The sequence below is a fragment of the Entelurus aequoreus genome, linkage group LG03, assembly GCF_033978785.1.
Source record: "Entelurus aequoreus isolate RoL-2023_Sb linkage group LG03, RoL_Eaeq_v1.1, whole genome shotgun sequence".
Classification (NCBI taxonomy): Eukaryota; Metazoa; Chordata; class Actinopteri; order Syngnathiformes; family Syngnathidae; genus Entelurus; species Entelurus aequoreus.
In genome coordinates, this window is record NC_084733.1 from 88,790,876 (window position 1) to 88,805,032 (window position 14,157).

Consider the following 14,157-nt stretch of genomic DNA (forward strand, 5'->3'; position numbering starts at 1 on the left):
AAAAAAACGGAAAATCTGGGAATTCCTAGAATTTTTTTAAAAACTTGGATAAATCCTTGAACCAAACGCTAAATGAAAATGTAGTCTGTAATTTTTCCAGCGTCTGTAATCGCCATATGATAAACTACATTTTTGATAAACTTATGGAAGGACTAGCGTTAGCTTGCTGGCTATCTTAAACGCTAACATGAAAACAAGCTAAATTCAAGTATTTTCCAATTAAGAAACGTCAATCTAAACTCGCATAAACACATTACTGTCTAAACAACTAAGATACGTTATTCACATTAAACATAAAGTACAAAGTTATCAACATATACTCGACAGTTTCGAGTATACTTGTGTGAACTTGTGTGATTTAACATAAAGCGCAAGTGAACTAAATGATCAAACAATTTGCGATTATTAAAAAAACATTCTAGAATGTTTACAAATTAAAATGGAAGAAGATGCACATACTGTATTTAAATACACAAATAAAAATAATATGGCTCTTAAAAAGCCAGAACAGTATTTGATGTTTCCTTTACCAAGAAAGTATAAGAAAGTTTTAGTATGTCTACAAGTTCTAATAACTGTGATCATTTTGGTCATTTTAGCCATTTTATTTATTTATATATTTTAGTTTGGATTCTGTATACTTGAGGGTCCCCTACCGTTGCCTTAACAGTGACCAACATTTATTTGCTTTTGGTTGTGATTTTTTTTTTTTCACGTTCAGAATTTAGCTACCTGTATATTTTACTTGTGTTATTATTTTTTTTAATTTAATTTGAATATTTTAAAGTTTACATTTCAATTACAATGTTAAAATATACCAGAAATACTGTACAAGTGTATTGCATTTGAAAGGGTATACCGTGTTCCCTAGCTACAACGCGGTTCATTTTACACTACTTTTTTTTTTGTGTAATTTTTTACAGTGTCTCATGCTTCTTCTTTTTTTTTTTTTTTTTTACAGCGTATGAATGCGCATCGTGTTCTGCGTCCTGATTGGCTAAGGGACTGTAGACCATTGTCAATTAACCTACGTCATGCCATGTGTCCTGCACACTACAGAATGTATAATGTGGTGGGGGATATAATCCTGAACACGTTTTTAATATGGATCAGACAGACTTATTTTGGAAACAAATGCCCTCTCGCACCTTTATAATGCAGGACGAAGCCAAAAGCGCAGGATTTAAGACTCAAAGAGATCGTGTGACTCTGGTTATGTGTGGAAATGCTGCGGGCTTTATGATAAAAGTGGGCTTATTTATAGGTCAAAAAAATCCTAGAGCCCTATAAAACAGGTTTTGATCTTTGGTTTCATTCTTTAAAACAGTAGTGTACTGTACTTACTTTTTGAAATCCACCAAGGTTTGAACTTTGAGAATGTTTAAACGAGAGAAATGTGAGAGAATATTAATGACTGTCTGAGAAAAGTCTATAAAGTGTGTCGTTAGGGGTTATACAGACTTAAAACATATATAAGAAACAAAAAAAACATAGTAAAAAAAACAACCTGTAAATGAAAAAACATGCACAGTAAATAAAAAAAGAAAAACTTCCTGTAAATGAAAAAACAAATAGTGTAAACGAAAAAAATATATAATGGACAAAAACACATAAAAAACAAGGAAAAAATCAATTTCTACTTTTGTACTTGCATTATTGTGTGAATGCTCCAAACCATTCACACATATGCTTTTCTACACCAAAATGTATCTATTTATTAAACTTCCTCAACTACTTCTTCTTCTTCTCCAGATTTTGGTGCGCTCTACCTTCCACATTTTTCACCCGATTCAAACTGTTCAGCCTACTCTGGAATCGCGGGCTTTCCCTTGACAAATTCCAAAAATGTCCAGATTTCCCAGAATTCCGGGGTTTTCCGGGACATTTTTCCCATTCAAAATGAATTGGCCATTATTAAAACTTCCACCAATTCCACATTTTTCAACTGATTCAAACCATTCTTCCTTCAACACATTCCACCATCCTGGAAATTCAAACTATCTTTTTTCCAAGTTTAAAAAAAATTCCAGTACTTTCCAGAATGCCTGGTTTTCCAAAGCCCTATTTCCACCCATTTTTCTGTCAGTTACTCCTTCCACATTTTTCAACGCATTTCAACCGTTCCACCGTCAAAACATTCCTCTTAATCAGGACATAAAAACTAAGTTGTTTTTTAAACTGGAATAATTCCAGGAATTCCGTAGTACCATTTCTCAATTCAACATCTTACTACTTCAACATTTCTCGACCGATTTGAAAAATTCCAACACTAACCATTTCAACTCATTCAGAACAATCAAGTTGTTTTTTTTCTACCATTTTCAAAAAAAATTCCAGCTTTTCCCGAAATTCCCAACTTTTTTGGGAATTCCCATTTAAATGAATGGGACATTCTTCAAAGTTCCACAACTACCACATTTTTCATCTGATTCAAACTGTTTCAACTTCAAAATATTTAGCCTGTTTGGGAATTGTGTGCTCTACTTCAACCATTCTAAAAAAAAAATCAGTGTCAGAATAATTGTATCTAAGTTATCACAAAACTTTGTGTTACATTGAGTTCAGCTCGCCCTGCGAGAGGACAAACGCTGTCTTTGATCCTACCAAGCAAAAGGCTTGTAAAATTCCACTGTGTAGGATGGGGAGCGACATGAGGGTGTCGGTTTCTTTGATGTATTGTAATCCACAGGATGATATTGTCTTGACCCGAGATCTACAAAGCGGAGAGGAGGCAGGGCCTGACCTACTTCCAGGCACCTTTTCTTTGAACTGTTTTACGACCTTTTCTTTGAACTGTGTTGTAACCAAAGGCGATGGCTGTTTACGACCCCCCTCCCTTAGAAAAAGCTGTTGCCATGTACCGTATTTTTCGGAGTATAAGTTGCACTGGCCGAAAATGCCTAATAAAGAAGGAAAAAAACATACAAGTCGCACTGGAGTATAAGTTGCATTTTTGGGAGAAATGTATTTCATAAAACCCAACACCAAGAATAGACATTTGAAAGGCAATTTAAAATAAATAAAGAATAGTGAACAACAGGCTGAATAAGTGTACGTTATATTGCATAAATAACCAACTGAGAACGTGCCTGGTATGTTAACGTAACATATTATGGTAAGAGTCATTCAAATAACTATTAACATATAGAACATGCTATACGTTTACCAAACAATCTGTCACTCCTAATCGCTAAATCCCATGAAATCTTATACGTCTAGTCTCTTATGTGAATGAGCTAAATAATATTTGATATTATACGGTAATGTGTTAATAATTTCACACATAAGTCGCTCCTGAGTATAAGTCGCACCCCCAGCCAAACTATGAAAAAAAACTGCGACTTATAGTCCGAAAAATACGGTAATCAGGGAAAGTCCAATCTTTCGTTCAGAGCGTGGGACGACACTGTGCAAGAGTACGGTGTCTACGCGTTTCTCCTCAATTGAGCTAATTTGAATTCTGTCTCTGTTTAATTCCTTGCTTCTTGTCTTGTTTAATAGATGTCATCAGTGTTTGAACCTGACATCCAGGATTTCAGTTCAACTTCAGCATTGGAGCATTTAATTGCCTCATCTCTAGGGCTGCAACTAACGATTAATTTGATAATCGATTAATCTGTCGATTATTACTTCGATTAATCGATTAATAATCGGGTAAAAGAGACAAACTACATTTCTATCCTATCCAGTATTTTATTGGGGGGAAAAACAGCATACTGGCACCATACTTATTTTGATTATAGTTTCTCAGCTGTTTGTAAATGTTGCAGTTTATAAATTAAGGTTTATTTAAAAAAAAATAAAAAATTGTTTTAATTTAAAAAAAACAAAAAAACTCTGCGCATAGCATAGATCCAACGAATCGATGACTAAATTAATCGGAAACTATTTTAATAATCGATTTTAATCGATTAGTTGTTGCAGCCCTACTCATCTCGTTACTGTGTATTATAATATGTTCATTAATTGTAGTTCATTTGGTTTTAATAAAACATTTAAAAATGTATCGACATAATAACATTTATCAGCAATAATTTGTAGGTCAATATATCATCGAGCAAAATTGATCGGCCCTGGCATGGCTATTGACTTCATTTTTATTTATCGTTTGGTTAATTGACTTATCGAATATCTGCCAAGGCCCTACTTAATTAATTACACTGATGGCCACCTAAAAAAATGTCTGAATTGACAAAGATAATGTCAAGAGTTCCTCTTTGATGTAGCTAAGTAACCAAAATGGTAGAAATGTTTCTCAGTGTCATGTGCAGTTCCATTATCATAAATGTGTCAATCAAAACAAAGCATTATTATGTGTGGTTATGCATCTGATTGTCCAAAATGTTGTCTAGCTCAAAAGCGGTGACCACCACCTTAGTCAGAAACAGACGTACAAAAGGTTGCTTAGCAACCCGTGTGGCCTGACTGACAGCCATGTGAATGTGCATCAATTATGTACGCGGAACATCAACAGCCAGTCCAAGAAGTGCTCGCAACCCACTGCTTCCTACGGCTGTGATGTCCACCAGTGATATGAGGCTGGTGTTTAGGAGCGTGCTTGTTGTAATTAACCCCCGCTATTGCACATTTTGTGTCCTCTTTTTCTCTGCGCTGGCTGGTTTTGAGAGCCAGTGTGATGTTCTTGCCCCTCTTGCGTTTGTGGCTGGCTGCGTCTTTTGTGTGTTTGTCGAGGCTGACAGAAGTAACATGCACTTAAGATGAGAGTTCCGCGTGGGTGGTTTGCCTCTTATGCAAATCAGGACGATTGTAACGTAAAGGGAATGAATGACAATGTCCTGCCTTTTTAAAGCTTATCCTCGAAATAATCATTGAAAAACGTAAATACAGTAGGGCTGCAACTAACGATTAATTTGATAATCGATTAATCTGTCGATTATTGCTTCGATTAATCGATTAATAATCGAATAAAAGAGACAAACTACATTTCTTTCCTTTCCAGTATTTTATTGAAAAAATCCAGCATACTGGCACCATGTTGTGGACATTGGGGGTGCAGCATACACCAATAATAACACAGAAATTTAACTCATCAGAACTGAATCAGATATTGTACACGTTTCTGTTGTGAATAATAAAGGATTCATTTTAGGCTGCCTCTGAATAATAGCATGAAATATTCCAGCACCTTCATAACGTTTAGTTATACTAAAGCGTCACTCAAATCTAAATATATTTATATAGCTTTATCGGCCCGGCTACATTGATCCATTATGAAACCAACCTGAGATATTTCTGTCCGTTACGTTTATTTCCAAATTGGTAACCGTGCGTTTTCTCTCTCAAAACGGAGTCAAATGTGCCGGAGAAACACTATTATCAGCCCCGCGTTGCAACAAAGGCATAACGTTAAAGTTACTTACAAAAAAGCTGAACTCATGAATGCTTGTTGCCACTATGGACTTAAAAAGTTACGTACTGTGAGTTCCTCCCTTCATCCATGGCTCCAACATGTTTCTTCTTCAGGTGCTCCTGAAGCAATGTTGTACTTCCGTGCCATTTTGCAGGAAACGGTCTTCTTTGAAGTCTTTAAAGTGAAGTGTTCCCACACTTTTGACGACTTAGGTCGTACACTTTTCTCCATTGAAGCAATAACCTCAAGATGTTTCTCCGCTAAACTATCGGTAGTGTTTTCCTGCGCCATTTTTCGAATTTTTCCAGCAAAGGAGACGCCGTCGTCACATGAGCTGCACATGACACATCATCGGCTAGCTTACGCCACCTCATGAGACGTACGCTGTTTTGTACTGTTTTTGTACTTATTTTGATTATTGTTTCTCAGCTGTTTGTAAATGTTGCAGTTTATAAATAAAGGTTTATAAAACAAAAAAAACACACACAAAAAATAACACAAAAATAAAAAAAATTAATAATATTAAAAAAAAGCCTCCGCGCATGCGCATAGCATAGTTCCAACGAATCGATGACTAAATTAATCGCCAACTATTTTGGTAATCGATTTTAATTGATTTAATCGATTAGTTGTTGCAGCCCTAAAATACAGTAGCACCTCGACTTACGAGCTAACTCGGAACACTATCTGAAATCAGCGCCACCCATCCAAATGATGAGAATCAGGTGTCCTAATCACTTGGCCCGGCCACAGGTGTATAAAACCAAGCACTTAGGCATGAAGACTGTTTCTACAAACATTTGTGAAAGAATGGGCCGCGCTCAGTGATTTCCAGCGTGGAACTGTCATAGGATGCCACCTGTGCAACAAATCCAGTCTTGAAATGTCCTCGCTCCTAAATATTCCAATATTGTTATAAGAAAAGGGAAGAGTTTGGGAACAACAGCAACTCAGCCACCAAGTGGTAGGCCACGTAAACTGACAGAGAAGGGTCAGCGGATGCGGAGGTCGCCAACTTTCTGCACAGTCAGTTGCTACAGAGCTCCAAACTTCATGTGACCTTCCAATTAGCCCACGTACAGTACGCAGAGAGCTTCATGGAATGGGTTTCCATGGCCGTGCAGCTGCATCTAAGCCATACATCACCAAGTCCAATGCAAAGCGTCGGATGCAGTGGTGTAAAACACGTCGCCACTGGACTCTAGAGCAATGGAGACGCCTTCTCTGGAGTGATGAATCACACTTTTCCATCTGGCAATCTGATGGACGAGTCTGAGTTGGGAGGTTGCCAGGAGAACGCTACACTTGTGCCGAGTGTGGAATTTGGTGGAGGAGGAATTATGGTGTGGGGTGGTTTTCCAGGAGTTGGGCTTGGCCCCTTAGTTCCAGTGAAAGGAACTTTGAATGCTCCAAGATACCAAAACATTTTGGACAATTCCATGCTCCCAACAGTTTGGAGCGGGCCCCTTCCTCTTCCAACATGACTGTGGATGAACTTGACTGGCCTGCACAGAGTCCTGACCTGAACCCGATAGAACACCTTCTGGGATGAATTAGAACGGAGACTTGAGAGCCAGGCCTTCTCAAACCAACATCAGTGTGTGACCTCACCAATGCGCTTTTGGAAGAATGGTGGAAAATTCTATATAAACACACTCCGCAACCTTGTGGACAGCCTTCCCAGAAGAGTCGAAGCTGTAATAGCTGCAAAAAATCCTATTGAACCCTATGGGTTAGGAATGGGATGGCACTTCAAGTTCATATGTGAGTCAAGGCAGGTGGCCAAATACTTTTGGCAATATAGTGTATATGTGTGTGTATATCTCTATATATTACTGTATCCTGAACATTTGGACAAAAACAAGTATGTCTGATAGTAGTACACCTAGGTGCAAGTTAGTATTTGAACATGAATGCTATGTTTGCAGTCTTTATGAGTTGCGTTTGTGTGTGTGTGTGTGTGTGTGTGTGTGTGTGTGTGTGTGTGTGTGTGTGTGTGTGTGTGTGTGTGTGTGTGTGTGTGTGTGTGTGTGTGTGTGTGTGTGTGTGTGTGTGTGTGTGTGTGTGTGTGTGTGTGTGCGTGTGTGTGAGCACTCGTCACGAGGGGGAAGTTGAATTGGTGAACATTACTCCTCACCTGGGAGTCGCCATTCCCAGCAGAGGAAAGCGTAATTAAAATGTTGTGTGCTTGGCTGTAAACAAGCACAAATCTCACAGGGAGCTGCAAAGGCCAATTGGAGGGGGGGGGGGATCTTAGCTCCAGGTTGAGTAACAAGTAGGGATGTCCCGATACAACTTTTTCACTTCCGATACGATACCGATATTGTAGCCTTGAGTATTGGCCGATACCGATATCAATGCGATACGATATAGGCACGAATCATACATATATTTATTCCTTATTTTGTTGTGTGGAATGTTAGAAAAGGCTTGATAAAGTGATGTTACTGATGATGTAGTGTTAAAACAGAAAACAAGAGTAGGTATAGGAAAAACTGACCCATTTATTATTAACCAATTGGTTCCATAAATTTTAACCTTCAACAAAAGAGTATTACCTCAACAAATCCAATAAAAACAAAATGTTATATTTAAAGTGCAAAATAACTACTAATACCAACATAATTATACAATTGAATAGAATAAATTAAAAATAAATTAGAAGACACTGAAAAATAACCTAAATAAATCCAATTAAAAAAAATAAAAAACGTTTTAAAGTGCAGTGTTTCCCATAAACTGCCAAGATACCTGTGGCGGTGGGGGCGTGGCTATGGGCGTGGTCACCATGGCATCAAGTAATTTGCATAATTTACTACAATGATTTGATTTTCTCTAAAAAGGCTAAAAAAATGTATACTTACTAATTAATAATAACAGTTTTGTTTTAAACGTCCATCCATCCATCCATTTTACAATATAATTACAACACTTTATGTACATATTTATATACAGATTTGAACAATAAGTTATTCACTGAAATACATTTATTAATTGTGGTTCTTACAAAAAATATATCTTATAAAATATAAAAGCTAAAATGTCTCAAAGCTCTGCCCCTTTAATTAGTGCATACTAAATAATTTAACTTTAGCCTACTACTACAACCATATTATTTACCAGCAACATAAAGTGAAACAGAGGCAGAGGTGTCCTGCCACAGTCAGTAACAAATAAACAGAAAACAGTAGTGGTGGTAGATAGACACAGAGCTTCATCAAACATCTGATCCACTGAACAAAGAGCTCCAAAAATCTTGAACTTTAGACTGCCATCAGTTTTACTCCCTACACTTAACCATGTGTTTCCTACTGCCTGCAGACTTTGCACCCTTTGTTATATACACATGTTGTGTTTCTAATATAAATACATTTAATAAAGTCAAATACAACATCAACTATATGATTTGCCTGAGAATCTGGAGAGGACAAAAAAATATATATATATATTTTTTTTAATTTTAATTTTTAAATTTTTTTAAAAATTTGTGGCGGACGTAATTCTTTCGTGGCGGGCCGCCACAAATAAATGAATGTGTGGGAAACCCTGAAGTGCAAACAATTCAAGTTCACTTCAGTTATTTTTTTACTGTCAGCATATGTTGGAAACAACTGTGGGCAGGGACAAAAACAACAACATTTGCCTTCTCCACGTGTGCAGCAATACACTTTTTAACCTCTTCGTGCATCTGGGTTATAGGTTTGTCTACAATGTAGTGGCGGCTAGGAATAATGTAGCGAGGTTGGAGGTGCTCCATTAAGCGTTTAAACCCGACATTACTCACCACCGACAGGGGCTGGTCATCAAGCACAATAAACTGGGCTATCTTTTCTGTTATGGCCATTGCCTTTTTGCTGTCCCGTGGTAGTTTGTCACGTCTTGCAAAGCTTTCGGGCCAGCGTGGGTTGCTGAAGCGAGCCAGAGGTTTGTTGCTCTCGCGAAAATCCTCATGTTCTTTTTTGTGGTGTTTTTTCAAATGTGCGATGAGGTTGCTTGTATTGAACCTTCCCGGTTCTGTCCCTCCACGGGACACATGCGCCTGACAAATGTTGCATTTAGCGGCAACGTCTTTGTCCGAGTTTACGTTAACATACAGGGTTTCCCACACATTCATTTATTTGTGGCGGCCCGCCACGAAAGAATTACATCCGCCACAAATTTTAAAAAAAAAAAATATATATATATATATATTTTATTTATTTTTTTGTCCTCTCCAGCTTCTCAGGCAAATCATATAGTTGATGTAGATGCCCATATCGGCTGTTCAGATTTACTTTACAAAAGAGAAGTGTAGGATACTTTTCTTGTTGCCTTATTTGTATTTGACTTTATTAAATGTATTTATATTAGAAACACAACATGTGTATATAACAAAGGGTGCAAAGTCTGCAGGCAGTAGGAAACACATGGTTAAGTGTAGGGAGTAAAACTGATGGCAGTCTAAAGTTCAAGATTTTTGGAGCTCTTTGTTCAGTGGATCAGATGTTTGATGAAGCTTTGTGTCTATCTACCACCACTACTGTTTTCTGTTTATTTGTTACTGACTGTGGCAGGACACCTCTGCCTCTGTTTCACTTTATGTTGCTGGTAAATAATATGGTTGTAGTAGTAGGCTAAAGTTAAATTATTTAGTATGCACTAATTAAAGGGGCAGAGCTTTAAGAGACATTTTATATTTTATATTTTATAAGATATATTTTTTGTAAGAACCACAATTAATAAATATATTTCAGTGAATAACTTATTGTTCAAATCTGTATATAAATATGTACATAAAGTGTTGTAATTATATTGTAAAATGGATGGATGGATGGATGGACGTTTATAACAAAACTGTTATTATTAATTAGTAAGTATACATTTTTTGAGCCTTTTTAGAGAAAATCATATCATTGTAGTAAATTATGCAAATTACTCGATGGTGTCATGGTGACCACGCCCATAGCCACGCCCCCACCGCCACAGGTATCTTGGCAGTTTATGGGAAACACTGAAATACTTCCACACAGCCGACATCACTACACTTTGTTGCAAGCACACGCGTTGTCGTTGTTGTGATCATGTGGGCTGTGCATGCTGGATCAGAGACGCTCTTCTTCCGCGGCCGGCACCAACGTTAATTAAGGGGCATTGCCGCCACCTACTGTGTTGGAGTGTGATCAAACCAGAGTCACTTATTATAGACGTGCTGCAGCGGTAAATGGACAGCTTATATCGGAGCACTTATATTGGAGTTTTTAGATTCAGTCCGATAAAATCCGATATTCACTTTTTTGGCTGATATCGGACTGATTTCCGATATCAATATCGGATCGGGACATCCCTAGTAACAAGTAGTGTTGTTACCGCGATACTAATGGATCATATTCGGTACTATACTGCCTCTAAAAAGTACCAGGCCCGTACCTCCCCGTCATCGTCACGTCATGACATTGCTGGTTTTACGAGCAGAGGAGCATGTTCGGCAGCGCGCACACACGGAGTACTTACAAGCAGACACAGTGTGTAGACAAAAAGGGGAGAACGGACGCATTTTGGGTTAAAAAGTAAAGATAAAGGTGAAGTTATAACACTGAAACGCCCTCAGGAAGAGGTGCTTTAAGACATGGCTAGCTAGCTAGCGGCTAAAGTCCATCCCCAGTCGGCAGTGTTTTAGCTACTTCTAAATCACTAATCCTTGTCTCCATGGCGACAAATAAAGTAAGTTTCTTACAAGTATATTATCACTGGAGGACGAGGAATGGCTAAACATGCTTCACTACACACCGTAGCTCACCGGCGTCACAATGTAAACAAACACCATTGGTGGATCTACACCTGACATCCACTGTAATGATACCAAGCACAGGAGCGTTTCTCATAGTCATTCATATTGACATCCCACTGGGTTGTGAGTTTTGCCTTGCCCTTACGTGGGCTCTGAACCGAGGATGTCGTTGTGGCTTGTGCAGCCCTTTGAGACATTTGTGATTTAGGGCTATATAAATAAACATTGATTGATTGATTGTATCTAGTCGATAGTCGATACTACTATGATTACATCAATATTTTTTAGCATCACAAAGTCTTCTTTAGTTTAAAAAAAAAAAAATGTATATTATGTTTATAAACTCAGGAAATACGTCCCTGGACACATGAGGACTTTTGAATATGATCCTGTAACTACTTGGTATCGGATTGATACCTAAATGTGTGGTATCATCCAAAACTAATGTAAAGTATCAAACAAGAGAATAATAAGTGATTATTACATTTGAACAGCAGTGTAGATGGAACATGTTAAAGGAGAAAGTAAGCAGATATTAACAGTAAATGAACAAGTAGATTAATAATCCATTTTCTACCGCTTGTCCTTAATAATGTTGACAATTTAATAGGTAGATAAATGACACAATATGTTACTGCGTACGTCAGCAGACTCAATTAGGAGCCTTTGTTTGTTTACTTACTACTAAAAGACAAGTTGTCTAGTATGTTCACTATTTTATTTAAGGGCTAAATTGCAATAATAAACATATGTTTAATGTACCCTAGTATTTTTTGTTAAAATAATGCCAATAATGCAATTTTTTGTGGTTAGAAAAGTATCGAAATACATTTTTTTATTCAAAATATTGGTATCGGGACAACACTAGTAACAAGTATGAAAGTCGGTGCGTTTCAGAGTCAATCGCTCCATTTTTAGACCCATCCTAACTGGTGAGTCCGTCCTGCGTGAAATGGTAACCCGGGGACATTTGAGCCGTGTGTAATCTCATTTGCGCCAGGATCAAGTTGATTAATCCAATTGCGCTTAGACGCGGCTAAACCGCGGATTGAGTCGCTTCTCTCGCCGTGTTCCGCTCCGCTCCAACTGCCGATTGGACGCAGGAAACGGGTGAATTTGTTGTGCATCAATCAATGTTAGTTAAATTATCATAGTGTGCCACGATGAAAAGATGAATTGCTCAAGGCTCAACTTTCCGGTTTGGTGTTTGTACAAAATGTCGCATGGTAATATTAACCAAAACATGTGATGTTTTTTTTTTATTTGAAGTATTTTCGTCAGATAAACACTTCATTGTGTCAACTCAGCAGTGCCTGTGATACAAATAATAAGAGTTTGTCGTGCCGGCAGGGATGATAATTGCACTTTCTCTCCCTTTCAGGTGCTGGGGAGTCTGGGAAGAGCACCATTGTTAAGCAGATGAAGTAAGTGAATCGTGCAAATGGTGTTTGTGCAGGGATAGCAGAGCGCATCAACCGGGCGTCCAAATAAAATGTCCATTATGACGAGACACGCGGCCTCCCCTCGCCCTTGTTTGCCAGGATCATCCACGAGGCGGGCTACTCCGAGGAGGAGTGCAAGCAGTACAAAGCGGTGGTCTACAGCAACACCATCCAGTCCATCATCGCCATCATCAGAGCCATGGGACGCCTCAAGATTGACTTTGCCGATCCGGCCAGAGCGGTGAGTGGTAGGCTACGCCGGTGTTTCTCTGACCTTTTTTGGCCTCTTCTGCGTTATATTGGTCTGACCTAGGGTTGTACGGTATACCGTAGGGGTGTAACGTTACACACACATTTCGGTTCGGTACGTACCTCGGTTTAGAGGTCACGGTTCGGTTCATTTTCGGTACAGTAAGAAAGCAACAAAATATACATTTTTTGGTTATTTATTTACCAAAATTGTAAACAATGGCTTTATGCTTTTAACATTTGGGAACACTATAATAATTCTGCCCACGTTAATCAACATTAAACTGCCTCAAGTTGTTGCTCAGATTAAATAAAATGACAAAACTTTTCTTCTACATATAAAAAGTGCAACATTAAACAGTTTCAAGTCAACTCGTCATGCTTAATTTATTACAGCATTTGGGAAGCCTGTAGTTGATTTATTATGTAAATGTTATATTTTTATGAACATGGGATAGCAGGGACCCTGCCATTCAAAACTAGGCTGCTGCATTACTAACGATTAATGTAACTATAGCTGAAAAAAATGGTACAATAGCAATAGAAGAGACTATTCATCCCTGAACACCATGGAGTTCATGGAGGCTTAATGAGGCAATTACATTATTATATCAACTATCAGAGACAGAAACTCTTCATTTAACACAGAGGTGTCCAAACTTTTTCCACTGAGGGCCGTACACAGAAAAATTTAAGCATGCGGGGGCCATTTTGATATTTTTCATTTTCAAACCTTAACAAAATATATGGATTTTTTTTTTTAACATTTAGGGCTCCCGGGGACCATAAAGGGTCTCAGTCATTAAAATGTAAAAAATAAGTCAAATTATTATTATTTTTTATTTAATGCTTACAGTAAATCTCTATATCAACTTCAGGTTGATATAAAGTAAAAAAAAAAAAAAAAAAAAAAAAGGTTTTATGCCTTTTCTGTCAAAGACAACTTTGTTTTTTATAGTAAAACTGAAATATGCAGTATTTAGTAATTAGAGCCCTAAAAGATCAATAATGCAGGACACCATTGATTTTAATTCCTTAATATTTTTGAGTAATCACAGTGAAATGTTAAATAAAATCCTACTAAATATATTTCGGATCCAAAAGGTCCCCCACTCATGAAGTGATACATTTTTATTAGTTTTTTTTAAAACTTTTAACACTTAAATTACGATATCAACTTCAGATATATCTGTCGATTTTACGTTTGAACTATTATTTTGTTTGTATTATGCTCTTTTGTCAAATAAAACTTTGATGTTTTTTTATGGCAACCACACAATATATGCAATATTTCTTCCACATAAAACATTTTAAAGTGATATTTTTTA

At 37.4% G+C, this 14,157-nt stretch overlaps 1 protein-coding gene across 2 annotated transcripts in view; it reads left to right on the plus strand.

The window, feature by feature from the left end:
• Positions 1-14,157, plus strand: part of LOC133647059 (guanine nucleotide-binding protein G(i) subunit alpha-1) — a 37,417-nt gene that overhangs the window by 7,857 nt on the left and 15,403 nt on the right. For both annotated transcript variants that reach the window (XR_009825422.1, XM_062043116.1), the window contains exons 2-3: positions 12,520-12,562; positions 12,680-12,821. Coding sequence is in view for 1 of the 2 variants with exons in the window: in XM_062043116.1 (XP_061899100.1) it covers positions 12,520-12,562; positions 12,680-12,821 (185 nt within the window). In the remaining variant the exon portion in view is untranslated. The remainder of the gene's footprint in view (positions 1-12,519; positions 12,563-12,679; positions 12,822-14,157) is intronic.